The 27,262-nt window shown below is 37.3% G+C and overlaps 1 protein-coding gene across 1 annotated transcript in view; it reads left to right on the top strand.

Moving 5' to 3' along the window:
• Positions 1–27,262, top strand: part of PDE8B (phosphodiesterase 8B) — a gene marked incomplete at its 5' end in the record, with an annotated part of 75,520 nt that overhangs the window by 26,185 nt on the left and 22,073 nt on the right. The window contains 8 exons of the mRNA XM_082074205.1: positions 6,898–6,957; positions 11,765–11,955; positions 14,154–14,213; positions 15,216–15,273; positions 19,815–19,903; positions 24,225–24,303; positions 24,831–24,971; positions 26,629–26,717. Of these exons, the coding sequence (XP_081930331.1) occupies positions 6,898–6,957; positions 11,765–11,955; positions 14,154–14,213; positions 15,216–15,273; positions 19,815–19,903; positions 24,225–24,303; positions 24,831–24,971; positions 26,629–26,717 (767 nt within the window). The remainder of the gene's footprint in view (positions 1–6,897; positions 6,958–11,764; positions 11,956–14,153; positions 14,214–15,215; positions 15,274–19,814; positions 19,904–24,224; positions 24,304–24,830; positions 24,972–26,628; positions 26,718–27,262) is intronic.

Below are 27,262 nucleotides of genomic sequence, written 5' to 3'. Positions count from 1 at the left end.
AGTTAGCATGTTTTTTTTCTGTAAGGAAAGCATAAGGTGAGATGAGCTATCAGCTTCAGTCTTAGGTGGTGTAAGGGACAGTCTCACTCTGCGCTTACTCTGTTTTTGCATTTTTCAGTTCATCACCTGCTGTTGACCACTTGTGGAGACAGGATGTTGGGCCAAGATTGGTTGTTCTGACCAACTTTTTTTTGTTCCTTACCAGACTTCTAAAAGGACACAGGAATATATTTTGAAATTGCCCCAGAGATTTGTAAGGTTTTATGAAGGGATATCTTAATCAACTGTGTTTAATGAGCTGTAATTTGGCCACCAGATCTATTTTGTGCTAACATCAAGAAACAGATTTGTGGTGCTGGTCTTATTATGAGCCTTGAATCCATTTAAGAAAAATGTGTGTGGGGAGAAACTGAACGTACAAACCTGCAGAATTGCTTCCAGATTCTGATGGAAGACTTAATCTGCAAATTATAGGAATAAAAGGAATGTGGACTACTCTTTACGGAGAGTTGGCCTGCATTCCCTTGTCAGGTCCCAAAGCAGCTGCTGCTGTGAGCAGAATTGAGGGCCAACTGACAATGGTAGTTTTTGTATGTCAAATTTAAGAAAATAATGGCCAAACCAGTGTCTTTTCTACTTGACTGTTCTGCTTCCTATTACGATGATGTATTCATAAAGAAGCTGCTACAAAAATGTGAACAGAATGCAAAATCCTAATACAATATTCTTACTTCAGTTGTCATTTTACATCAAGCACACATTTGTTATATTAGAGCTCATATAATTATTTTGCAAGTGTCAGCTTGCTTGTTCAAGGGGTTGCCTAAAATTGTTAGCAACTTGACACCAGTACATTTTGTCTTTCTCAATTCTTTCTCTCTTAAGGATGATCCAGTTTCTGTGACTTGTTTGTGCTAGCTACCCTTTTTTCCTCCTCTCTTTTCTCCTTGTCTTTCAGAGGTTTACCTGCATCACATTGGTTTGCTTTTATTTCCTTACCACTGATTTTAAATTGAAACAGCAAGATTATACTATCACTACTGCCTGTAATTTCTTAAAAATATATTACTTATGTTGCAGAGGGCAGGGAAGGAGTGAGCAATAAAGAAACAAATCTGGGTTTTTGAATACTTACTTTTCTGTTTTCTTATTTGAAACACAAGCCAGGAAACCATGCAGAGTGGAATGACGATGAAGGAAGGATAGAAATCTTAATGTCTGCTCCTGAAGCTGGCTCTGATCAGATAGATACTTGCAGCTTTTCACAGAAGCAGTTATAGGTGCAGACTGTGAGAACCGAACTCAAAGAACAGCTTAAGCATCCGATATGTTACCAATCATGTGATTCACAGAAATTCAATGTCAGTTCTTTGATCCTTGGACTTTTAAGTTTTTATGAAGACTTCTACTTATGTCCAGAACTGCTGCCAATCTTAGCTCTACTAAGATATATGGTCTTCGCACATACCTCACACACTGAAGAATATACTGAATTCACAGCCAGAGACACTTCTATGGCAGGTCCTCTGAAGAGCCCAATCAGCCTGGTGTTCTCAGGGCACATGGGAAATACAGGGACAACAGTGGGCTGGTGTATCCGGTGTATGGTAGTCTATACCCAGCCAAGGTTGGTTTCAAATGCCGTTCTCCCAGGTGAGTGCTCCCCCATCAGGTGAAGGCAAGGTTGGTGGGAAAGAGGGGCATGGAAAATGAAGTTAGACATTGCTTAAGGCTCCTTTTTTCAGGTACAGGTCACTGCAAAAAAAAAAGAGTGCAATGGTCATGGGTGAGGGAGAGAGTGTGCAACAGGAGCCTGACCTCATTGTCCAGAGGTGAGGGTGGTTATGGAAGGGAAGGTTCTTCTTCCCCTTGACTTTCTCCCTCTACTTCAAAATTTTCAGTTCCCTTGTCTACAGTTAACACAGTTATAACTGGAGACATTGTGAGGGCCTCATCCTAATTCTGCTTGCTTTTGCGAAGCACAAAAACCAGTTGCAGGTTTGTGAACTCTACCCTTGAGCTAGGTGCATGAAAGCGCAGCAAAGCCCGACAGACCTACATGTCTTTGTGGATTTGGATCTAGTTCATTGCCTGTATATGTAGTCTTCATGCTATGTGCCTGTGTGTGGTGTCCTGAGCTGAGGATTTGGCCCAGTTGAGTAGTTGTATGTGTGATTGCAATATAAGTAAAAGTAACTTTTTTGCTCCAAGGGAATATTGAGGTTTATTGCTTGTGAACAAAATCTCATGTAGTATCTGGAAGAGAAGAATCCATTATGGGTCATGCATTTTGTTCATACGTATGGGAAGAGTATACTCAAAACTACACAGTAAAATTTTCCTGGTGTATAGATAAGCTTTAAGAGATTAAATCCTTAAATCAGGGGATTGCTACACTGCATGAGTTAAAACTAAGATACAAATATATTGCAGACCTCCTAAATGAGTGCTAAATTAATATATCAAGGAAAAAACCTTGGCTTACCCTAGAGTTTTGTAGTGAACCTTTTTAGTACTCTTCTTCATTGAATATGCTGTAAAAAATTGTTTCGATTTTGGGTTTTTATAGCATTAACCTATTTGAGGTGTTAGATTTCAAATAACACTTTCTTGAAAACAGAAAACGTTCTGAAATCTAATGGAAGATTTTGCTAAACAAAAAGACTCAAATTCCAAACAGTCATGTCCTGCTTGCCTCCATCTGGAGTTGTATAATTCTGGAGAAGAGAGGAGATAGTTTTCAAGACATTCCAGTTTTCTTCAAGGAAAGCTTGGTTCTGATTTTATTTTCTACAGTAATAAGAGCTGTATTTATTCCCTAAAATGTGGGAAAATACCACTTCTTTGCAAGGTCTATGAAAATTCAGGGCTGTATTTTTAATACACCAACGTTATCCTAAACATGTTATCACCTATCTTTAAAAAGTATTGTACTCTGCTACAAAAGACGAGGCATAGAAAAGAAGGGGAAGAAGAGAGGGATTTGGCATTGCCAAACAGTGGAAGAGGAGCTGGACACACCCTGGTCAGGTGTGTTGTAGCAGGAAGATGAGCAGGACAACAGCTCAAGGCCAGGGATATTGGAGAACAGCTGTGAGTGCTGTGTCTTGTAAGGGAATCCAGGCAAAGCTAAAGACAAGTGTTGAGGTCATATATGGTTGCAATCCTTTTCAGGGCTGCAGTTTGGCTAGGGGAAAAATTGAATTAAAAAAAAAAAAAAAAAAAAAGAATGGGGGGTGGGGGGAAGGGATTTGAGCTCAAAAGTAGTGGTATAATCAAATATGGAAATGGTAGTAGCCAAAGGATGGGCTGAGGTGTCAACCATCACCAGCAACGTGGATGGGAAAAGCTGAGCTGGAGAGAAATGCAAAGGTGGGGAGATGGAGCCAGGGGAACACAGCAGTGTGGTGACAGCTCAGAAAGAGAGTCCCATTACCCACTTACAAAATCAAAGGGACAGAGGTCTGAAAACACACTACAAAGGTGAGGGAAGGGATGCCTCAGTGTGGGAGCAATTAAAGGGCAAAGAAGATACAGCAGGTAGTGGGAAGGAGCCTTTGGGGCAGAAGTGGTATCTGTGTGGACCTTGGCATCTGTGTGATGTTCCCAACTCACCCATTTGTCCTGGGTCTCTCTAGGAGGCTGAACTCCCCAACAGCTTTGCTTCACCACTTGGTTGTCTCTAGTTGTTGTCTCGCTGGAGAAATAAAGAATTATACAAGATTTTGCCATACTAATTAACATTTTTTTTACAGTGGTTGTGTTACTAATTATTGGTGATTCATAATCTTCACGGGCTGTAAGTCTGTAGGCATATGGGGGGGGTAAAGATTTTGTATGGGTGACTTAAAACGGTGGAACTTTAATGATGTGATAAGTACCTTTTGAATAATGGTACTGCTATCACAGTAAGGTAATTGCTCATCACTGATTTACATAAAAGCAGAGGATTTAAGAAAGCAGTATTGACTTTTTCTTTAATTCTTTGTTTAATAACTGATTCCTGTGGAAATCTCCTAAGAGGTTAGAATGATCTGGAAGTAATATTGAACAGCTTAAAATGTTAAAACAAAAATTTCTTCACTGTTTTTAAGCTTTTGTTTTTCCCAGGTGGTTGGTTTATTTATGATTTTTTTGCTTCCAACTCTGTGTATGTTCCTCTGCTCATGGAAATCAGGGTTTTTTTCACTGACTTCTTTGGAACCAGGCTTGTCTTCACATATTTTACCAGAAAAGTTTGTCATGAGCTACTGTATTAATTGATACAGGTTGCAAATCTATTAGTAGTCCTTCCTGACAGTCAATAAAATAATGAGATTTACTTAAATTGGCAATAAGGTGTTCACTTACTTCAGGAAATGAGCAGAGGTATGATCGTGGTATCACTAATATGCAACGTCCACATGGTCAGAATCTTCTGGGACTTGGGAAGGTGTGGAATTAGTTCCCTCAGGCTAAGAAGAGATCCACAGGACATTTGCGAAGGACAGGCCTTCATGTCACTATTCTTGCTGCCTTCTCTAGCTGTGCTTTCAAAGTGAAAAGTGAAACAGTCACTTGTACCCAGAGCAATTTGGGCATATAAATCCAAGGGACTGATTAAGCTTGTAAAACAAAACTCAGAACTCCAAGTCCAGGAAGAAGGATTTCAGACATACTTTTTACTGTGTTTGATGAGGGTTATTAATCCTTCCTATGCTCAGGTTCATTACCAGTCTTAATTTGAGGGTCCCATCTGTTTCCATGCTTAGTATAAGTAATGAAGTTGAGCAACTTAGGGGCTCAAAGGTTATACATGGCAATTTTTCAGATAAAGCAGCACCTTTTCTGCATCCCTGGGTGTTTCTGACACTATCATGTCAACACAGAGCAGGACAGGGACAAGTTCACCTACTTTGGGGATCTCAGATTTTCTAAGCATCATGAAGCTTTCCTACCATTAGCAAAGGCAGGAACACCCAGAAACTGGGAGTGAAGGAGAGACAGAGGCCTTGATTTTTAGGCACTTCTATTCAGGTATTTTCTATTCATGAGGCTGACACAGAATTAGTGGGGACAGAAACCGTGAGTCACAGTTGTGTGGATTTTTTGTTGTTGTTGTTTTAAAACAACCCAGACAAAGCGAAGTGGCTGTCCTATAAATGAATCTCTTTAAAGGGACTGATAGACTTGCCTCCATTGATCTATGTCTTAGATACAATTATTCCATCCTGGACAAAACAGAGTAATTAAAGCTGGATGTCCTCTGAAGTGGCAGAAAAGTGGAAGACATTAATTTACTATGTCAGTTCCCTAGTAGCATTAATAAATGGATAATAAAATAATTATCTGTGTCCTGTCTTTTCTGAAGGAACCCAGGCTCTTGATCAATACATTCTGTAACAGTCTGAGCTGTGCATTGTAAAAAAAGAAGCTTTTGCACTGATACTGACCCAAGTCTGTTGTATTTTCTGTTCTGATACATTTACTGGCATTAAGTTACCTTTTGTTATGGCAAAAAGTGGGAGGTGAAGCTTTTGTGTGAGAAAAGGAGAGGTTAACTACACTTATATTGGGGGCAGGTTTTGCTTTGGAAAACAGTGGCAGGCTTTGTAGTTTAATATTTTGAAGTACTGCCTGTTACCACCTTCTGACGTATGTTGTTGAGCTGAGAAGAATTGATGCTCAGTGATGCATGAAAGTCCAACATGTCAGTTGTAGCTCTACAAAATACCACTGTCTCAGGAGCAGGCAAGGCTGTTAATACTTAACATGATATTGAATTGTCTAAGGAAAAATGTTCAATAATGGTAACTTCATCCATTTTGAATGTTTATACACATTTCTTAAAAAAATATTACATTTAAGAATAAGGTAATACCTGGACAAAGGGCTTGAACTAACGAACACTGCAGAGCAAAATGCTGCAGAAAGGAGGCTCCAGGACAGCTGGTTTTGTTGAAAATGCATGTCTTGCAGGCTTTGACTTGCCTATGCCTGTCACCTGGGGTAACTGGTACCAGGAAAGCAGAGAATCAGCCATTTGGAGATTGCTAACTTGTAAATAGTCCTCCCCATGCACGAGCGGAACGATATTTCAAGTGTTCAAAGACTTCTCCTTAAGTACATGCACCTGTGGGAGGACATAAGTATTGTTCAGTTGCTTAACAACCTTCTGTGGCTAATGGTCTGAAGTGAAACAAATTAGTAGTGTACAGGAGAAATGTATTGAAATGTATCAAGAAAAAAAAGTTTTAAGATAGTCCAACTCTTAGGATATATGGCAACAAAGCAGCCACAGCCAATGTTTCCTGGCTATCTTGCAGTAGCTTTAGATTATGATGTGCTCTCATGTCTTCTAAAAATGTCTTGGCTCACATGGTAGTAATGTTATTTTCACACAAACTAAAGACTATGGTTCTGGAAAACAATTTAAAATCTACAATCCAAAAAAAGTCCTCTTTTCTGAAAAGTCACTCTTTTTCTAGCCAAGCCCATTAAAATACTATGATTGAATACATGTCACAAGACCTTTAATACAAATTCTGTATTACATTCAAATGAAGAAGGCAATTTTTGGCCAGAAAAAAAAAAAAAGAAAAAAGCTTTCTGTGGTCTGAAGCAAAATGTAAATAATTCTGTGTAACCAAGGTACTCTGAGGAAAAAGAGGAAAGAAAGTTGTGTTTCTTGTTTCCTCAACAATTTTTAATTTGTAGACAAATAAAACAAAATTAGGAGCTTGGTAAGATATGGTCATAAAAGATACACTTCAAAGCAACTAAATCAAGGTTGCTAGCAATATGCCTGCCTATCTTTGAGTGTCTTTCGTGGTTCTATTTGATCTTTCATTCCTGCATGTAAAATGCTATCTCATTAGAAAACAAACTGGAGAAAATATCTGTATTACTTTTCTTTAGCAGGTTTCAACTACAGAAGTACAGATTGGCCCCATGAGACTAATGCAAGATCCAATTCAGGTAAGGTGCTCTTTCAGTTTCTTGATACCGTGCTAACATGTGAAGAAATTAAGGTTCATCCCCTAATAGTTAAGTATAAAGTTTTCATTTTACTTGTGTAAAGACTGTCACATTAGTAATTAGTATTTGGTTTATCTGTTTGCTTGAGATCTACAAGTAAATTGAATTGGTAAATGAGGTACTTAGACTTCCATTAACATCAAATCATTCCTTTTATATGTTCTGTCAATAGGAGTGTGTGTGCATGTGCATCAGAGGTGAAAATGCTGAGTCTCTGGATGTTAAAAGCTGTTCGGTTCTGAGATACCAAAGCAGAAAGCTCCATTTTGCACAACAGGACAGAGAACGGTGCTTTTACAAGTCACCAATCCAAGAACTCACACCACGTCCAACAAGAAAGGTTTAAGATCCTTCATTTTAGGGACCAACAGCTCTCACTCATGCTTGCTTCTGTTTCTGTATATTTTGTTCCAGTGCCAGTAGACAGAGGCCAAGCATTGTATTTTTAGCTTATAATGAGTGTGAGAGCTCTCAGATTATAGGAATTTGTATAGCCATAGTCTTTAACATTGCACTGGTGATACATCATTCATTTGAGGTAACTTTTTGTGTCACTTAACTCTGTGAAATACTTAGACATTCAGTCACCACTGACCTTTTCTGGGTTTGAGGTTTTTCTCTTCCATATCTGGCTATGAGAGGAAAAAACCTACATGTGGAAAAATGCAGTTCTCAAGGAAAAGAAATAATGTATATACATCATTAAGCGTTACATTTTTTATTTCTGTATTAAGCATTCGGTCTTGATGATGACTTGATCTAACTGAACTATTTGTTTCTATTGTAAGATGACTGTGAAACCATGGCTTCAGCAGTAGACTGATCTTTGGTTTTGCAAGGAATTTCAACACAGAAGTGTGGAACTCCTAATGGAAAAATATTCTTCAGATTGTGATCATCTCCAGTTATGATGTCAGGATTTTACTTTGCAGAAATTGAATTTGCCAAAATATAGTAGTACAAGTGCTAGCTTTTTTAAGGGAAGGTTTTTCATATAAGGGAAACTGTTGGCGGTTTTGTTTTTTGTTGGGGTTTTTTGTGTTGTTTTTTTTTTTTTTAATTTGTTTTTGGTTTTGTTTTGTTGTTGGTGATTGTTGGTGGTTGTTTGTTTTTGTTTGTTTTGTTTGTTTGTTTAGGGTTTTTTTTAAGTTGTTGACATTCTTCTTGGTATCTTGTCAGGTGTGGATGTTACTTTGTCCCTACATTACACAAGTGAGAATCTATGGTGCTACCATAGAAGACTTTAAGATAAGCAGACCTTAAGAAAAACCATTAACTGAAGAGTTTTCTGTAAAGATATGACCATACACTGACTTATTTACAGTAAAGGTAAAACATTTTGTGTAAACCCACCTCCTTTGTTTGTAGAACAAGCCACACTACCTCAGCTAATTTGGCAAGTATTGCACACATGCATGCACTTAAAAAAATGTGTGTTAATCTTTTATTCCATCTTGATAATAGAATTACGTATTTCTATGTGCAGTGCAAACAAGCTACTGAATATCACAATTTAAATATCTATTTGTGGGTGCTTAATCATATTCACAAATTTCTGATAAATCAGTTTAGCTTGTTAAAACAATTTCCATCAGCGCTTTTTTTAGCAGTGTTAATTTTATCCTGGTGTATGTTTTATGCAATTATTTGGCACCAGAACACCTGTGCTTACCTGGAAATGGCCTGTACTTTTTTTTTTATCCGAGACCTGACTTTAACTTGTGACTGTGACCTGCCATAAACCGTTTAATAAATTCCCCACTGGACTTTATGACCTGTGTTGGAGGATGAATCTGGTTTGATTTGTACTAGATCATGACTGACGTACTGCTGACCTTAAGGGGACAAGAGGAAGAGTCCAAAGCAAACCTACCAGCTCTGACCCTCCAAACACCCTCCCCACACACAGCTTTGTACATTCACCCTGATTTTGTACCAAGGCTTGCAAATAGGCACGGTTTGGTTCTGAGACCTTAGAAATGACCATTGTAGAAGTACATGTAAATGTGCTTTCTCTGGGGACACAGGAGAAAGATGTTTTTTATTAATGTTTAGTGCACATAAAAAAGTTATCTTACCCTTTTGTGGAAGTGTTTACCAGGGCTGATAAAGGTTTGGATGTGTCCCCCATTTAAATACTGCATATTCTCATCTCTTAGGATATTTGATGGCCATCATCTCATTCTTAGCATTGACACCAAACTCCTTTTCTCATGATGATGATGATGATGATGTATGATGACCCTGTTAAGCTGCAAACGAAGTATGATGATGTACAGCTTTTTACTGTTCCTCCATGCCAATTTGTGGTACAAAAGCTCCTCCCTACTTAATTCAGAGCCACTGTGTGTTTTCCATCTTAAAACTGTCTTGCTGCATTACAACAACATACCACTAATTAAGTAACTTTATTTTTGCATCTTAAGTTTCTGTTTGTAATTTTCTTGGTTTTGCTGTTGTACCCTATGTGTCTGTACTCATTTAGTGTCTCTTGTTTTATTTTGAGCTCTGTAAAGCAAATATCTGTCCATTTTCTGTATTTGTATGATACAGTGGGAACAAGACATCTAATAGTTGTGCAAAGCAAATACTTAGAAATATGCTAGGAATTCCAATACATCACAAAAATGTGAATATATCTGTAGAAGTCCACAGTGCATTTAAATAAGGGTAGTGCTGAGTAGAATTATTTTTTTATAATAACACTGACAAATTATACACCAGAAAATAACTACATGTTTTGTTTTGGGTTTGTTTGGGGGTTTTTTTTGTCAATAAATAGAGACTGAATTCAAACTTCTCCTTGACTGAGTTGTTTATAGGGATTGTTCAATTTTTATCTTGACTTGAGAGCATATCTTGCAATATTACTTCTAGTTACAGTATGTTTTGATGGTTTATAGTAAGATTCATATAAATGTTAATGAGAAAGCATGGTAGTAATACTTAAGAAATCCTTTTAAACTTAATATTCGCAGAAGGATGTACACAGTCATAATTAGCCACCAGTGGGAGATCAGGTAGTTTAATTAAGCTCCATTATATTCCAGCAGCAACTGGGAATATTGAAAGAAGGAAGATACCAAGAAATGTGCCCTAAAAAGACTGTTTTCCAACCACATTGTGCCGATCAAGCTAGGAATAAAATAAAACTACTAGCAGTTGGAAGAAAACAGAAGATAGTATCAGAGAAAGGACTTCATCTGAGTATTCACAATGTCTGCAGCTCAAGCCATGCCACTGTTTTCCAACACTTTGATATTCTTTCTAATAAACGGAAACTTCTTAAGTTATTTCTTAATATTTATGGAAATTCTGAGCGTATAATTTACTCCCACTGATTAAGGAAACCTTGACACTGATTAATGAAACTTTGACTGGTTTTTGTCTTGCAATAGTAACATTAGTTGATTTATTTACTGTTTAGAATTCAACAATCCAGACAGCTCAAGATAAGAGAAAAGTTGTGGTCACCTTTTCTAGCTTCTAAACTGATGCTGTTGAATTTCACGTGGTGTCACCACGGACATATAGAGCAGCACAGAGGAAAGGTTTTTGACTTTTCTTGTGGGCATTTGGAGCAAAATTTTACATACTTTGCTCAGACAGGTTGTTTCAGTGAGGTCAGGGGATGACTTTTATTCATGAAATGAGCAGGATTTTGCTTTACACATAGATTATCCTCTAGGTGCTACCTTTCTGTGAAATCTGAATAGCTGTGGATAAACTTTTGACTTTTTGAGGTCTTTTTCACAGCATATTTGCACTAAATTATCTTTTTTTCTTTATCTGTCACATAGGTTGGCATGGTTAGTGATCTGTTGCTATGGTAGATATGTGCATATTGTGCAGGGGGTGTCTACATGGCTTGCATTTCTAGTTGTGTAATTTGTTCACTGACAATTTATGTATTACATGGCAAGGGTCAAAAAAATGTTCCTTCCTAAAAGCACTATTACTTTAGCACAAAAAGCACATAAACACACCTGTTTTCAGCTATATCCTGTGTGTCAGTTAGCAAACAGACTTTCTACAGCATTGATTTGGTATTTAGAACAGTGCCTCAATGCACATCCTACCTCATCTTGTGTGAGCGATTCCTTAAGTGTTCAGTGGATGTTGTGGAAACTACTTCATATATTTACGTAATTAGGGACAATTCATTGTGTAAAAATTGTGATGTTTGAATCAGATTTTTTTCCATACTCAGCCCTCTCCATACCTGCTTGTCTGTTATTCTTTTCAGTTTTGAATGAATATGACTTAACTCCATTTTTTTTTGTACGTCAAAGGAGAAATAATGAGTAAAACTGTTACATCAATGTTTTTGCCCCTGAAGAGTGATAATTAGGGACAGTTGAATCTCAGACAGTTCATTACAATTGAAAGTGGATGTAGGTGGGGTGGCATGATGAGAATGGCAATGATGTTTGAACACTTACCTACCTGCTCTGGGTGGCTGCTGACTGAATTTGAACGTGAGTTAGAAAAGACTCATCATCTGGCAGCTGGTTTTGTCCTAAACATCAACCATACACAGTTAACTGTTGATTAACTATTGATAACCACTCTATCTATTAAGAAAATAGTGCTACAGCATCATCCATTTTACAATCTATAGTTCAATCTTCCCACTTTCAAAGGAGACTCTATTTTCGGTATAGCAGAAGTGTTTGTTAAGATTTGCACCATGCAGAAAACTACTTTGTATGTTTAATGTAGTGCCACTGTTTTGCATGCTTTACAGGTTTTGCTGATCTTTGCAAAAGAAGATAACCAAAGTGATGGTTTCTGGTGGGCTTGTGACAGAGCTGGATACAGGTGTAATATTGCCCGGACTCCAGAGTCAGCACTTCAATGTTTTCTTGATAAGCACCAGGAAATAATTGTTATAGATCACAGAAACTCCAGATATTTTGATGCAGAAGATATCTGCAGGTAACCCAAAGGATCTTACGCTTCTCCTGAACTTCAGAATATATTGCACAAAACCAAATCTCCTAATTTTAAAAATAAAAAAATAAAATAAAGTAAATAAGTAAACAAACCCACAAAATTCTGCTAAAATGGAAGTTTGGGGACTGAGGCCACGAGGTTTGTATATGTGTGTAGGAAGCATACAATAAGAAAAATACACTTTTGGCAAGGTTAAATTGTAGAATTATCTCTTCATGTCATGGCTTCTATCAAGTGTAAGCCAGAGCTGTTGTGAAATTATTCCCTGCTGCTTGTGCCTGCTTCTTTCGTGGGTTAATGCTGCAGCAAAATCTGAAGGCTTGGGGCTTCAAAGGAATGCGTTTGTTGGTCCACTGGATCAAGCACTGTCAGCTTTTCACAAAAGTTTGCATCACACTTCTGGTCCACATGACTCTTTCTTAGCAGTTCTAAGGTTTCCTGTGCTTAGTATTGGAGTTCTTTGCTAAAATACACTGTTTCAGCCAAAACATACATATAGAATCATAGAATGGAAGAGACCCTCAGGGTCATCAAGTCCAGCCATAACCTAACTCTAGCACTAAACCATGTCCCTAAGAACCTCATCTAAATGCATTTAAACATCTCCAGGGATGGTGACTCCACCACTTTGCTAGGCAGCCTGTTCCAATGCCTGACAACCCTTTCCATGAAGAATTTTTTCCTAATCTAAACCTAATCTTTTTTCCTAATCTAAACCTGCCCTTGCACAATTTGAGGCCATTTCCTCTTGTCCTATCACTTGCTACTTAGGGGAAGAGACCAACACCCTCCATGCTACAACCCCTTTTCAGGTAGTTGTAGACAGTGATAAGGTCTCCCCTCAGCCTCCTTTTCTCCAGGCTGAGCAGCCCCAGTTCCCTCAACTGCTGCTCATCAGACTTGTGCTCCAGACCCCTCACCAGCTGCATTGCCTTCCTCTGCACTCTCTCTGGTACCTCAATGTCTTTCTTATGATGAGGGGCCCAAAACTGAACACAATATTCAAGGTGGGGCTTCACCAGCACAGAGTACAGTGGCACAATCACTTGGCTAGTCCTGCTGGCCACACTATTCATGATACAAGCCAGGATGCTGTTGGCCTGCTGTGGGAAACAGTGTCAGAGGCTTTACTGAAGTCCAGGTAGACAACATCCACAGCCTTTCCCTCATCTTCTAGGTGGGTCACCTTGTCATAGAAGGAGATCAGGTTGGTCAAACAGGACCTGTCTTTCATAAACCCATATTTACTGGGCCTGATCATATGGTTCTCTTGGATGTGTCATGTAACGTTACTCAAGATCATCTCCTCCATGACCTTCCCCAGCACTGACAGGTTTATAGTTCCCTGGATCCTCCTTCTGGCCCTTCTTGTGCCATACACCATATTGTTCTTTTCAGTCCATCATGAGCTGTAACTTGCCATGTTTATGACAACAAGCATTTTAAAGCTCAAATACTTGTGCTGATGGAAGTTCTAAAAGATCAATACATCAATATAAAAACTGTTTATTTGGGACAGTGTGACATGTTTTAAAATGTTACCTTTAACCACTGAAAGGTGAATAGGCTGTTCTTCTGATAGCTGGTCATATATTTTTCAGTTTCTCAATAATAAGTTAAGTGGTAAAATCTTGTTTATTCAGCATTTCATAAATGTTAGGCTAACATATATATTTTCTATATTCTCATTTTTTTAGTTGCATGCACTAAAAGCACTTCCCACCCTCTAAAGAAAATTTTATGTTATCTAGTAGGACAGTGATAAAGATGGGAGAAGGTGGTGGAGATTCTTGTTTGAATTAGCTAGTAGGGATTGCAAAAGCGTTGTTAAGACTAACCTTTCTCAACCCATGCAGTCAGGGCAGTCTGCCCCAAACAAGTGAAGTAAATAGAGCTGACCTTCACTAGGTTATAAGAGTAGTTTTGAAGAACTGCTGTTCATGCACTCTGGTTTTAGAGCTCTTGCCTCATCACGGCATTGAGCAAAACCTCAGGAATCTTGTAGCATAATGAAAATGGATTGTATAAGTGGGGGTAGGTAGGTTTTGGCAATGTATTATCCTATTTTCTAGCCTCAATACTGTCTTTCAGTCCTAATTTTCATCTGTATTGTCTGTGAAGATACTCAGAGTAACATCAAGAAAGCATATTGTGTAACTGAGAAATTTTTGTTTTCTCAGGTTGATTCGTGCCACAAAACCATCAGAGCACGCTGTAATACTTGCTGTGGTTCCACGCATGTAAGTATGACCATTTTGTGTAAGATTTTTATTTTATTGATAAGAGTGTTATGTGCAATAGTTACCTAATAACAGAAAGTATCTTACAAACAAGCCCCATAGAGTAAGTTTAATATTATTTTAACTGAAACAGGTTAGTGATTTTTTATGTGGCCTATTTAAGTATTTGATAACTTTCCATTTATGTGGACTAGTACTATCCCTATCACCTTCAGAGAAGCATATGTAATGGCTTCTATAGTAAGAAAAAATAGAAAGCTTTCTAAAAGAAAAAGATAGAAAACTATGTATTAATTTCTAAAGGAAATAACTAAATCAAATAACACACTGTGTTTACTAGATAATGGAGAAAATTTAAATCCTCTTGACACCAAACTCCTGAAATCCTTGTCCTGAAATCCTTGTTCATTAGTTCATAACTTATGTATTCAGGCAGAATTCTTACTGACTTAAATACATTGTTTATCAAACACCTTTGAAAATGAGGCCTTTTCTGTCTTTGTTTAAAATTCCTGCACACCACTGAATCCATTCTAATTTTATTAATTTCCTAGCTCACATAAAATACTGAGAAATAGAGTGGCAGGTGAAGAACTATTCCTGCCAAGATTAGAAAAATTACTATGTTTGTTGCTGAGCAAGACTTTACAACTTGCTTCACCTTTTACTTAATAACACTTTTTTAGAATATTTCTCATAGGATATCATAGGATGTCCTTCAACCTCTGCATGCTTTCCTTTTGTAAAGCCTTCATGTATTTGTGAAGAGGGCTTCTGGAGGGTACATCTGTCAGGTTTTCTGTAGGGATAACTATCACATTGTAGTAATAGCTGCAAATACTTATAAAAGAAAACTATAGTATCATCTTCTGTAATAGCATGATTCAATGTATGTGTTTGATGCAAGAGTGTTCTCACTACATTTATTATTTTCAGGTAACCACATCAAATTTATACTATCTAATTCCTAAATGTTGTGTGACCATACATTTTGTTTTGTAGATCTGCTGGTCAAGAAGAGACTTCTATTCTTCCCCTTCTTAATGCAGGCTTTAATAGGGTATGTATAAATCACATATTTAATATAGTAACCATGATCACTTCATAAATTACAGACACTTCTGCTTCCTCAAATTGAAAACTATGTGTTTCCTTCTGTCAAAAATGTATTGATAAGAAACTGGTGGCAGTTGATTAGGTACTCTTTTCAACAATATATCCAAGAAGTATGTGAAATAATCTGTTATCTAGCTAATCCTTCCAGAATAAGCAGGAACTGACATCAACTTGTTGTGGTCTGGGAAGTTTGTAGGTGGGATTTGTTTATGACTGCATTAAAAACACAGTGACAGGGAACCCTGATTAATGTGCTGTGCGTATCTAGTCACCTGGACATCTCTACATGGCCCAGACTGCTAGGATTCCCCTTCTAAAGGGACTACAAACCTAGTCTAGCTCCTCCTGATGTGAAGAAGAATTTTCCTTTTTTCATGAGGGCTTTTCTGTCGGCTTGCACCTCTTCTTCTCAGGGCAGTGTTTGAGGCTTTCCTGTACAGGCAATAGGAAGGAAGATGGTAACTTCATAGTATTTCTCAAAACAGCTTTGTAGAGAAAGCAGAAAGGCAGGAGTTCTGACCTCTGAAAATCTAGTTTCAGTTGCTTACCCTCTTCCAGCTTTTGTGAGTGGTTTTTGGTGGATATTAATGTTATGTTAATGTAATATAAATCAACTGTAATATTAAAATTAGCCGTTAGTAAGGACAGTTATGTATTGAAGTTGTAGAAGCACATCAATGGATCCTGTAGTTAGAGGAAATTAACTATATACAGTTTGGACAATTAACTGTAGTAAGAAAAATCAGAGAAGGAAGGGAGTTAACCTAGGCAGCATCTCATGTTAATATGCTCATATTGAGTTGAGTATCTGAGCTAACTCATATTTAGCTTTAGTTTCCTAACAAAGCAGAACATGCACCAGCGTCACCATTTGGAGGTCATCTCCAAGAAGAGGTAACAGATCTCACCCCTCCTGCAAGGCTACTGTGGAAGCAAAAGCACTTTTGAAGTGCTTCGATGTTCCAAAAATTGGAAAAAATGAGGCTGAGAGCTGTCCCAAATTTATTGGAGAGATTGCATAACATAGCAATTCCCTATTAGAATTATTTTTAGGCCTTTAAAACACATCTGATGTCAAAGATCTTATTTTCACAGTGGGATGGACATTGGAATTATTTCTCCTTGGATGGGGATCAGTAGAGAGTAAATCCATTAAAACAAAAAAAAAAAAACACAACCCCCCACCACACAAATGTGTGTGTGTGTGCATGCACGTGGAGATTTACAAATATCCTTCACAAAGATTTAAAAATACTCTTCTTCAAATAGACAGTATTTGCATGGAATCCCTTCCTCAGCAGCAACATATAATTCGAACAGATATGATTTTCAAAAAATAAATTAGAAGTTTCTCATCATTATTTTTATTTTTACAGTCCAACCTTCCTGGCTGCCTTATTACTGTTAATCACACCAGCATTTGTCCTATTTTTGCTCATCTTCTTCCTTTTCCCTTGAAACAACACTGAATGTGATTGCTCTGTCTGGCAGTGGCTGTCTTCTAAATGCACCTCCAACTTGATTAGTCTGAGCTTCTACCCAATTTGTCTGTTATCTTTTTGTAGAGTTTTGTAGACAAACCCAGACTTTTTACATCAGGTTTTGATTTAAAGATTCCAAAGAACTCCTTTAATTTGGGGAGGATACTCCTGCAAATAACCATAGTTTTTTTTTCACGGAGTGAGCAGCTGATTATTTTGCTTTAAAATGTTCTGTTGTCTTCATGTGTACTTAAGTTAGAGTAATACCTTTCTGTGTTTATGTGTACCTGTAATACGTAACATCAATCGTTCTAAAAAAAAAAATCACTTTTTATTTCTTATAAGGAAGTCAGTGATGACTGATCATTATCCACATCTGGATCACAATTATCATTTAAAGATATTATGAACAGAGATTTTGGGAGTATCTTCTGTTAATTTTATAAATTCCTTTGGCATTTTCTTTATGCTATGTTATTTCTGGTTTTTCTTCCTCCTTTCTCACAAAAATCTATTTTATTACATCTTCTGATTTTTTCCCTATCTCATAACAGTTTTTGTCTTTGTATGTTAACAGTGGTGTTAATGCAGTACATTTATTATCCTGATTTTTTTTCCCTCTCAGCCTCATATATCTAATAGTGATGGCATACTTAGGATGAACTCATTTAAATAAGTTATATGGCTTCCTGACATTTTTAACTATGATTTCAATAAATGTTTGCGGGTACTCAACTATAATCTTGTCTTGTATTTTGAACTTCAGTTGTTTTCCTAAACAAATGTTGATTCTCATTGACCAGTTGCTGTTAAAATTTTCGGGCTCACAACAAAATAAATCTTTACTATTTAACCTAGTACTTCTTGCCAAATAGGAAGTATGATGCATTCCTCCTAGCTGATGGCTCCTGTGGCTTGTGTCAGGTTCTGTACAGTATGACAGTGGAATCCAACTATCCTGAAGTAAAATGTAATTTAAGGGTATATGTTAGTTAAATCAAAATGTACTGTATAAATACTAAAGGTTTTTAAACGAAAGTATTTTTATCTGCTTTCTAATCTTTGAGAAGTAATAGATCTTCATCTTCTTGTGCTTCATTTAGATGTATAGATTAGAAAAAAGAAATGTTTTCTGTTTTTTCAGGTCCCAGTTGATTTCTCAGCTTCGAGTTAGCCAGTGAATGAATGGCATTAGTACTATAAACTTAAAGAGATTCTATACCTCTGCAGAGGACTATACAACAGTTAAGACCAGGTTTAGCACTTCAACAAGCTGCCACTCTTGTGTTTTAGCCAAAGATTTGTGCTGAGATAGTGGTTGATATTCGTCAGTAAAGAGCAGTGGTTAAATTTTGAAAGTAAACAGCACTGCTTTGAAATTCAATTCATAAGGAGCTTTAGTATGTTCTCATAAGTTTAGTTTGTAAAATATGTTGTCATCATTGTTAAATTGTATATTATTGATAGATTTGTTTTTATGTTGTTTTAAATTTATCACAAGCATTTTTGAATATTTAAAAGAGCACGCTAAAACTGAAAATCTAAATCTACAGCACCATAGAAGACTAATTTGTTTGCAGGCACCTTTGCTTCTGCCAAATTGGTATTGTGACTTTTGGTTACCTATGCATTCACTTAGTGTGTGAAGTGAGAGTTACAGAAATATTTTAAGATCTTAACATTAAGGAGGGAAGCAAACCCAGTTATTTTCAACATTTAATATTACTTCTTTACATTTTGCTGCCAGCTTGAGATTAAACCATGGATCCCCAAAATACAATTTTTCATACAGGAAAGAAGCATAGATTTCTTAAAAGTCATTCATTGTTCCACAGAGGTTTGAGTGCTGCCTCTTGACTCTTCATGCAGCTGTGCTGTGAGAACTAGTGACAGACAGTCAGCGCATGTATTTCTGTAGGAATATTTTAGCTCTTCATAGCAGAAATTTACTAGTGAGCATTAAAACTTTAACTGGAGTCACATAATCTAGTTCTTTTTTATCAGCGTAAAGATTCTGATTTCAGTAGGACCAGTCACAAGACCTTTCAGCTTACTACCTTTGCCTAACAAAGAGAGGACATTCTCATCTGGAGTATATAAGAGTTTGTAAACTGTTTTCAGCGTGTCCCTTACTTTATGCACTTTTCTACACTTCTGAATTCACAGTGACAGCCCAGTAAGATTGCTTGTTGGGCAAAGTTACTTGAGCTTCTGAGCTTCATCTGCCATATCTGCTTGAAAACATATGAAATGCCAAATATCATTATTTTGGTGGTTTGGGGTTTTTTTTTTAGCATGAATGATTTGTGTCTCTAATGTCCCTTCTGAATGTCCCTTCTGAATTAGGGACAGATACTCAAAATTAAATATTAAGGCAATATACTGTTTTTGTGTGAGACTGTGTTTGGGATTTTTTTTGATTACTTGTTTCTAACTGTGTTGCTAAAAGCAAATGGGAGCATTCACAGTCACAGGATGGCTGAAGTTGGAAGGGACATCTGGAGGTCATCTTGCCCAGCTGTCCTGCTCAAGCAGACCGCCTAAAGCAGGTTGCTCAAGACCATGCCCACAAAATTTTTAAAGATCTCCAAAGACGGAGACTCCACAACCTTCCTGTGAAATCAATGCCAGTACTCAGTCACCCTCAAAATAAAAAAAAAAAAAAGTTTCCAGATGTTAAGAAGGAACCTCAAGTATCTCCATTCAGGTCCATTGCCTCTGGTCCTGTCACTAGGCACCACTGGAAAGAGCCTGACTTTCTCTCTCACACTCTTTTTTCAGATATTTATGTACCTTGATGAGATCCTTCCTTGAGCTTTCTTTTCTCCAGGCTTGGCAGTCCCAGGTCTCGGCCTGTCCTCACAGGACAGATGCTTAGTCACCTTCACGGACCTTTGCTGGACTCATGCCAGTTCTCCATAGGTTGGAGTTTTAAATGTAGGAACAGAAATAACAGTTTAAAGGCATTCCAGTCTATTTCATGCACTCTTGATTTGTCTTCCAGCAATTCATGGAGAATAGCAGCATAACTGCTTGTTACAATGAGCTGGTTCAAATAGAACATGGGGAAGTGCGATCTCAGTTCAAATTACGGTATGTAGAAGTGTAAGAAAATGCAAACATCAAGTGCTTGATCTACATAATTGTACCAGGTTACTTTCTGCTTCTTCCCAGCTATGCATATATGTGCTTTGCATCTGTATATTAACTAATACACTATGTCCTTATTTCCTTCTTCTGATATTTTATAAAGGACAAATTTAAGTGCCTTAGTAACTGGTACCATGAGAAAGCATGGTCTGTGTATGTTTCATTCAGTGGTGGTTTAAATGATGGCTTTCCTTAAAGCAAAATTCAGTACATGTCTTTTTTTTTTTTCTGATGCTTGCTTGTGTCCCATATGTCTTGTGGTGACCATACTGAATTTGGCAATTTTCTGCTAGCCATTACTACTTGTATTACAGTCAGGGCAAGATCCTTTGGGAGAAATTTTCCAGAGCAACAACTTCATTTGATTTAATAGCAAGGGGAGCATTTTTTAAATGCTGTATTATGTGTAAGGTTTATGGGCTGCAAATGTATATGAAAGTAAAACTTCACAAAGTCATTCGTGATCTCATGTGTGAGAGATTTCATATTTGATAGCTTGAGCTCAATGCAATCTTGACACATCTCTTCATACCCTGAGTTTTTATTTTCTTTCTTGGGCAAGTCTTGGCAGACCATGAGCACAGTTTTTTACCTTGGTGAGAAATTAAATTACTTTCATTCCCTTATCACTTTTTGTTTAATGTGACTATTTTTATATTTAATACAGGTGCTTATATATGCATGTTAATATGTTTACAATTCAACCATATGAAAAAAAGACCTGAAGTTGAGTGTCATGCAGGGAAATTGTAGTTCCCTGTCTGTCATAAATTAATTCCTATTCCATCTACAGAAAATACTGTAACTTCTCTACAGATTTCAGTGTCTCTGTTTAAGGAGCAGATTTTTCTAGTAATTTCTTTGCAAACTGATCTCAAAGTGACTTCATGCTCAAGTGACTACGTGTTTGTACATGCAGAATGCAATTAAAGTAACATTTTCAAGGAAAAAATAATTTGGGCTCATGCAGTTTTTAATAGGTGTTTTCCAAAACTCAGCAGGAAAATAAAGCAGCTGTGAAATTGTAGAAGTTAACTAGATGTTTTGGTGATCCTGAGTTGGTTTGTTGGTCAGTTGTAAACGCAACATGAAGTGAGTGACTTTTGAATTAACTCTGTGTAGATCAGAAACATCAGAAAGATTAATCTGTCATTCACACACACAATGCTTGTAGTTTATGTCTCAAGAATGAGATGCAAATACAGTTTAAGCATCTCTATGTGAGTATTATCAATTATTAATGCAGATAATTAAAACTCCAGCACAGGGAGAATGATTCATGTTGACCACCACCTTTTTATGCAAGTTTATTTATAACCATCACCAAAAAAAAATCTTAAAATTCATTGGAATTAGGAGACAATGTCAGTCTCTGGTGGCATTTCATCTACCGACAGTTCTTCCATTCATATTGTTTATGGAAAGAGAAGTAACCCACCCACTACTTATTCTGCTTGTGTTTGCTCTCTTGAATGTTGTTACACAAACTTCCTTGCAATTCATGTAAATAATAACACTATATAAAATGTATTCTGTGTTATCATGTCTTTTGTATATTGATAACACACATTATATATTTTTATGTGTGTAAGTACATTCACATCACCTCTGAACATGGCTTCTGGGAATCTTTGGCAGCATTGAAAAATACTATGAAAGAAGCTGGTGGTATTTTTGGATTTGCAACTGCCATGGCCAAATGTGGTTTCAGAACAGTTAAGTAATTGTTTTGGTTTAACTCAGCAGGCTGCTGCTAAACACCACACACAGCTCTTTGCTCATCCCTGCACCCACAGTGGGATGACAAAGATAATTGGAACAAAGAATGGCAAACTTCATGGGTCAAGATAAATACAGTATATTAGGACAGAAAGGGAAAATAATAACAATAACAGTAACAGGGGACACACAATGCAATTGCTCACCACCTGCCAATCGATACCCAGCCAGTTCCTGAGCAGTGATTCCCCTCGCCAGCTTTCCCAAAAATACGTACTGAGCATGACACCATATGGAATATCCCTTTTGCCAGTTTGGATCAGCTGCCCTGGCTATACCTCCTCCCAGGTCCTTGTGCACCTGGCATGACTTGAGAAGCTGAAAAGTCCTTGACTGCTTAATGATGACTAAAACATCCGTTTGTTATTGGTGTTATTTTAAATCCAGGACACAGCACTACAACAGCACTAGGAAGAAAAATAACTCTATCCCAGCTGAAACCAGGACAGTGGTTTTTAAAGAGTTTAACAGATGCAGGCCCAGTTAAATAGTTAAATATTCCTTGCCATGTAACAAGCAAAAGTAACACTTATAAGTAACATTTGGACTAGCATATGGGGGCATGAAGTAGCCTTTTAAAATACAAACCTACTGAAAACACATACTTGTAACTTGGAGAAGCTGGTGTCTTGCAACAGAGGATTGCCCCTACCTCTGCCTGATTATGCAGGTGCTCTAAATGAGTTTGTCTTTAAAAAATAAGCAGAACCAGTGTTTGGTAATGCTATTTTATTATAATTTGTTTTCATCTGTGTGGTTTTATTAAGTGTGGAAAAATGTATTGCACTATATGTCTATCCCACTGGATCTCTGATCCGTTTCCTGTCTCAGTCGGCCTTCTGTACAGCTTTGTGAAAATGAATGGGATGAGAGAACACTTTCAGAAAGTCCATGGTATTAAAACCAGGATATTGCAGGTGTCCGGGTGCAAGAGAAACACGGTAAAAAAGCAGGACCAGCCCAATAAGCCAGTGTATAAGGTCATGTCGATGGTCAGAAATGTCTTTCTATCCCCACAGGGACACTGCTTATCCACATAACTTCTTCTTGTTTGAAGTTTGGTTGGATGTCTGTGGGAGTTTCATATTATCAATGAGGATCTGGGCCACCTAAACCTGTAATTTTGCTGGCTTAGTTGCCAGATTGAACGAAAATACTAAGGTTTGAATAGTGCAAACATAGCTATGTGTTTTCTTGCAGAAAGTTTACATAATGACATTTGTTAGCAGCTGACGTACCAGATGGGCATCTATCACTGAGATAAATTAGTTGTTTCACACAGCACAAAATCACACTTCAGAGCCAGCTAGAAAATCACTGTACAAGTTACATTGGAATCTTCTTTTATTGTATGAGCTGAAATACTGCTGTCAACTTCCATATACAACACTTTTTTCTACAAATCTTAATGCACATGGCTACATGTCTGTCTCTGTGTATATTTCTCTGTGTATCCTATTTGTTTTTGAGTTACTTCCATAATGAGCAGAACCAGCAATGTCCTGTGTTTCTTAATTATCTAGTCATTAGTGTTAATTCAAAGCCCACTATGCAGTCTGGAAGTAAGATATTCCTTTGAGGTAATAATTTTATATAAGACTGTGTATGCATGGTGTATTTATGCTCCCTGCAATGAGAGGTACATAGAAGATAATTAGTTTGTGTTTAGTCCAAATCAAAGATGAATTACTGACATCTACCCAAACAAGTAAGTCTGGGTTCTTTCCTTTCATATGCTCTCTCTTCAAATATATATATACACATGATTTCTTTTTCTTTCTAGTATTAGGAGCCTATATTAATGTTAATCTCATACTGCATAAATTATAATTTAAGCAGTTTACATTTTGTAGCAAGAACATAAGTCTTATTTTTCCTCTGTTAGTTCAAAGATAGCCCTGAAAATAAAAAATGGGAAATCAAGATCATTTAGCCCTTAATAAAGATCAGCATGTGTGGAAATCAAGTCACTGAATTATTACTTGGAAGCAGGAAAATTTGTAATTTTCTGACTAGGACTTTGAGATGCCTTAAATTATTTCTTTAACTATGTTGTATTAAAACTTCTTTAATAGTGCTGAACTATTTTCTGTATTTAAACTTTGTATATATTTGCTGTGGTGATTTTTGTATTCCCTGTCTTTAATGATCACAAAACTGATGTAACAGACATCTGTTATTTTCATGGCTAATTGTTAGTTCCTGTTGTCTAGAGCATTTTTGGAGAAAGAAATACACTATTAAGATGCTGTAGTACCCGTGAGCAATTTTACAATGTGATCTGCAGTAAAAACACACTAACAATAGGGATGTCTAAAGCTGAATTTCCTGAAAAAAAAAATCATAACGGAGATAGTGACATGGTTTAGTCAAAATATCATGCTACTTTGTGATCCATGTACCAATAAGTACAATATAATAAGGTATTTATTGTGAGCAACTTGTTCAAACAATAAAACTAACATGAATAATTTGCTAATTTCAGGGCTTGTAATGCAGTGTTCACAGCATTAGACCATTGTCAGGAAGCTATAGAAATAACCAGTGAAGATCATGTCATTCAGGTAGGGGAAAAAACGTTACCTATTTTGTAGAACTTCAAGAGAGGAATCTCAAAGAGATCTTTTCTCAGTAGTCTGTTCTATTTCAGTATTTTAGTTTTGTTGCCTATTAGAAAGCCCCATATGATGAACTGACTTATTTCTGGATGCTGCACATTGTTGCCTGATGAATTTTTAAGACTTTTACCTCAACAACTTTATTTAGACAATGATTTTTTAAAATAACGTTGCTTATGGTAAAAGCAGTATGAAATCTGTAGCAGATCTCGACAATCTGTACAGTAGAGAGGTCTGTTCTCTTTCTGTGCCTTCTGATAAACATTTATATATCACCTTCTGTGTTCAGCTCCTTTCTTGAATAAAATGTTTCACCATTATACAGATTTTTATATGACAAATGCTGAATTGTAGAGATGTGTGGCTATGGCACTAGATGTAACACTTTGTAACACTTTGATAGTTATATGTGAGTAGTTATCCTTTAAGTATGTTCTTTTTCATATTATCCTAAAATATTTTTGTTTTGGCAGTATGTTAATCCAGCCTTTGAACAGATGATGGGATATCACAAGGGAGAGCTTATTGGCAGGGAACTTACTGAACTACCAAAAAGTGATAAAAACTGCGCAGATCTTTTAGATACTATCAACGCATTTATTAAAAAAGGGAAGGTAAGCAAATAAAATAAACTCATGGAAAATAGCTTCAGATTTCTATTCTTCTTTGGTTTTAATGGTCCAGGTTTAAGAATACAAGTTGTGGTTTTCATGAGTGCACATGTAAGGCTGAAATTCTGCTCCCCAAGTGTCTTAGGAGCCCAACAGCCCATGCTTCATACAAGTGATTACAGATTTCCTTAGCTTTGCTTTTAGGATCTGACTGAACTCCTCTTCTGATCTGTTGGCTTAAGATCAATATGAGAACGCTTCCTGTGTTTCTGTTTTTCTTAGAGCTCATGGAGATTTTGCTACCTGGAACATAACCATTTGTCTCTCAGTCAGTCTCCCAGATGGGTGCTTCATCCAATCAAAAGGTTTAACTGTTCTACCTTAAACAGCAGAGACTTCAATGACTGCATGCTTTAAGTACTATGTGTTGTAATCAGTTGTGACCAAAATATAACACCACCCAGTGGGGTGTTTTTTTCTAACTATAGCTAGAATATCTGCAGTGTACTGTTCGCTCGTGTAGTGGTGGTGATGGGCCACAAAAGTGCCACATGTTCCTAGCGATATGTTCCCCTAACTTACGCAACAGTTTCTTCTCCCATTTCTCTTGGGTTGCACAAGTACCTTTCAGACTTCCCTGTCTCCCCTTCTGCTTCATGAACTTTGGGGAGTTCTTGAGCATTTGAGTCATTTGCAGCAATGATCTGAGCTTTGTGGGTCATTGTCTGGAGTTGTGTGCAAGTTCACCTTGGTTCATTAGAAGTAGCCGCTAGCACTTCATGCTCAAAGGCCCTGTGCACCTTCTGCTTTGTTCATCTTTGTGATGAAGGCATCTTGCACTCATTTTCCAGATTCATCCTACTTTGCTGCCAAGTGGTTCCCTCCTTAAAATCTCTTTTTCTTGAGGTGGTAAAGAGAAAGAAGCTTTCTGCTTTACCTTCCTTTCTTCTCCAATCAATACCAGAGGATATATTTTATCTCTGTATCGGTGGACTGCTTAAGGATGGTGCATATATGGCTCTTGGTTAGCCTGCATTCCTCTTGACGTTTTCCTGTAGCAGTAGGGATGGAGGGAAAATTAGTGGCCGGTCAGGAAAACTGGCATTTGCATGAGAGAAGAGGATAAAAGAAACCATGAAGAAACTGTTTCTTCTTTTGCTGATCTGGAGTGCCTCGGATATTCATGGTCATGTGAAAACAGTCGTGGCTGTTAGTTGAAGGACACCCTTAGGTCAAGGGCTTCTGAAAGTTACCATGTATATCAGTTGACGACTGAGAATTTCAAAGCTGAATGGTGTTCAGCACAGAGTTTGATTCTGCTGTTCCCAAGGGAGATATTCTATGGATGTGTTGCAGCCACTGTTGTTTATGGTGGTTCCTAGCACGAACATTTGTAACTATTCAGAGTAGGTGATCCCTAAAATTCTTTGTGAAAAATTTATGCTCTCTCACAAGAGAAACATATTTACACTGATCTTACAGTAGCAAATGCCTGTAAAAGTTGCTACTCTGTATTAATAGTTTTTGCACTATTTAAAAAAGATACAAACTGAAATAACATGTAATAATTTACTATGTAAGGACTATGTAATAATAAATGGATATTTGATTGCAAGCTATGTATTCTTATATGCCATCTCTGTTCTGTGTGTTTGCTTAGGAATGGCAAGGAGTTTACTATACAAGAAGAAAATCAGGAGATAGTATCCAGCAGCATGTGAAGATAACACCTGTGATCGGGCAAGGAGGGTAACTAACTTGTCCAGAACATAATTGCTTTCTGGTTTTAGAACCTTCTCTCTGCTTTCCCCATCTGTAAGTTTGAAATGAACCTCCATGTGTTTAGTAACAGAATGATGATATAACTGCTGACTTCAAGTGATGTGGAAAGAATAAGCGAAGTTGAGAAGGTCATGTTCTTTCCTGATGTTTCTCCATTTTGGTGACATCATCTGCAGGCTAAAAGAACTGTAAAGTCATAACAATTAATAATGTTACTGGTACAGATACCTGTAGGTTGAAGTTTTAGGCTCATGTTACTGTTCAGTTCTTTATGAAATTATTCTACAAAATCCACACCATTATCAGGTCAGCTGGAAGGATCAGCAGCTGGGTGATCCCATTGTTTGTGCGTGTGCTTGTATGTGCTCCCACCTTTGCAGCATAGAATGGGCACATTGCCAAATTCTGCTCCCAGATCTACAGGTGAATTCCTGCAGGGGCAAAAGGATTGTGGTCCTGGGACAAAAATGTAGCTGTAATGCTGAAGGAGCGCTTGTTGCCCAGTCATCTGT

The sequence above is a fragment of the Streptopelia decaocto genome (assembly GCF_964273445.1).
Source record: "Streptopelia decaocto genome assembly, chromosome: Z".
NCBI lineage: Eukaryota > Metazoa > Chordata > Aves > Columbiformes > Columbidae > Streptopelia > Streptopelia decaocto.
The sequence above is the reverse complement of the archived record's forward strand: the minus strand, read 5'-3'. Positions and strand labels throughout refer to the sequence as shown.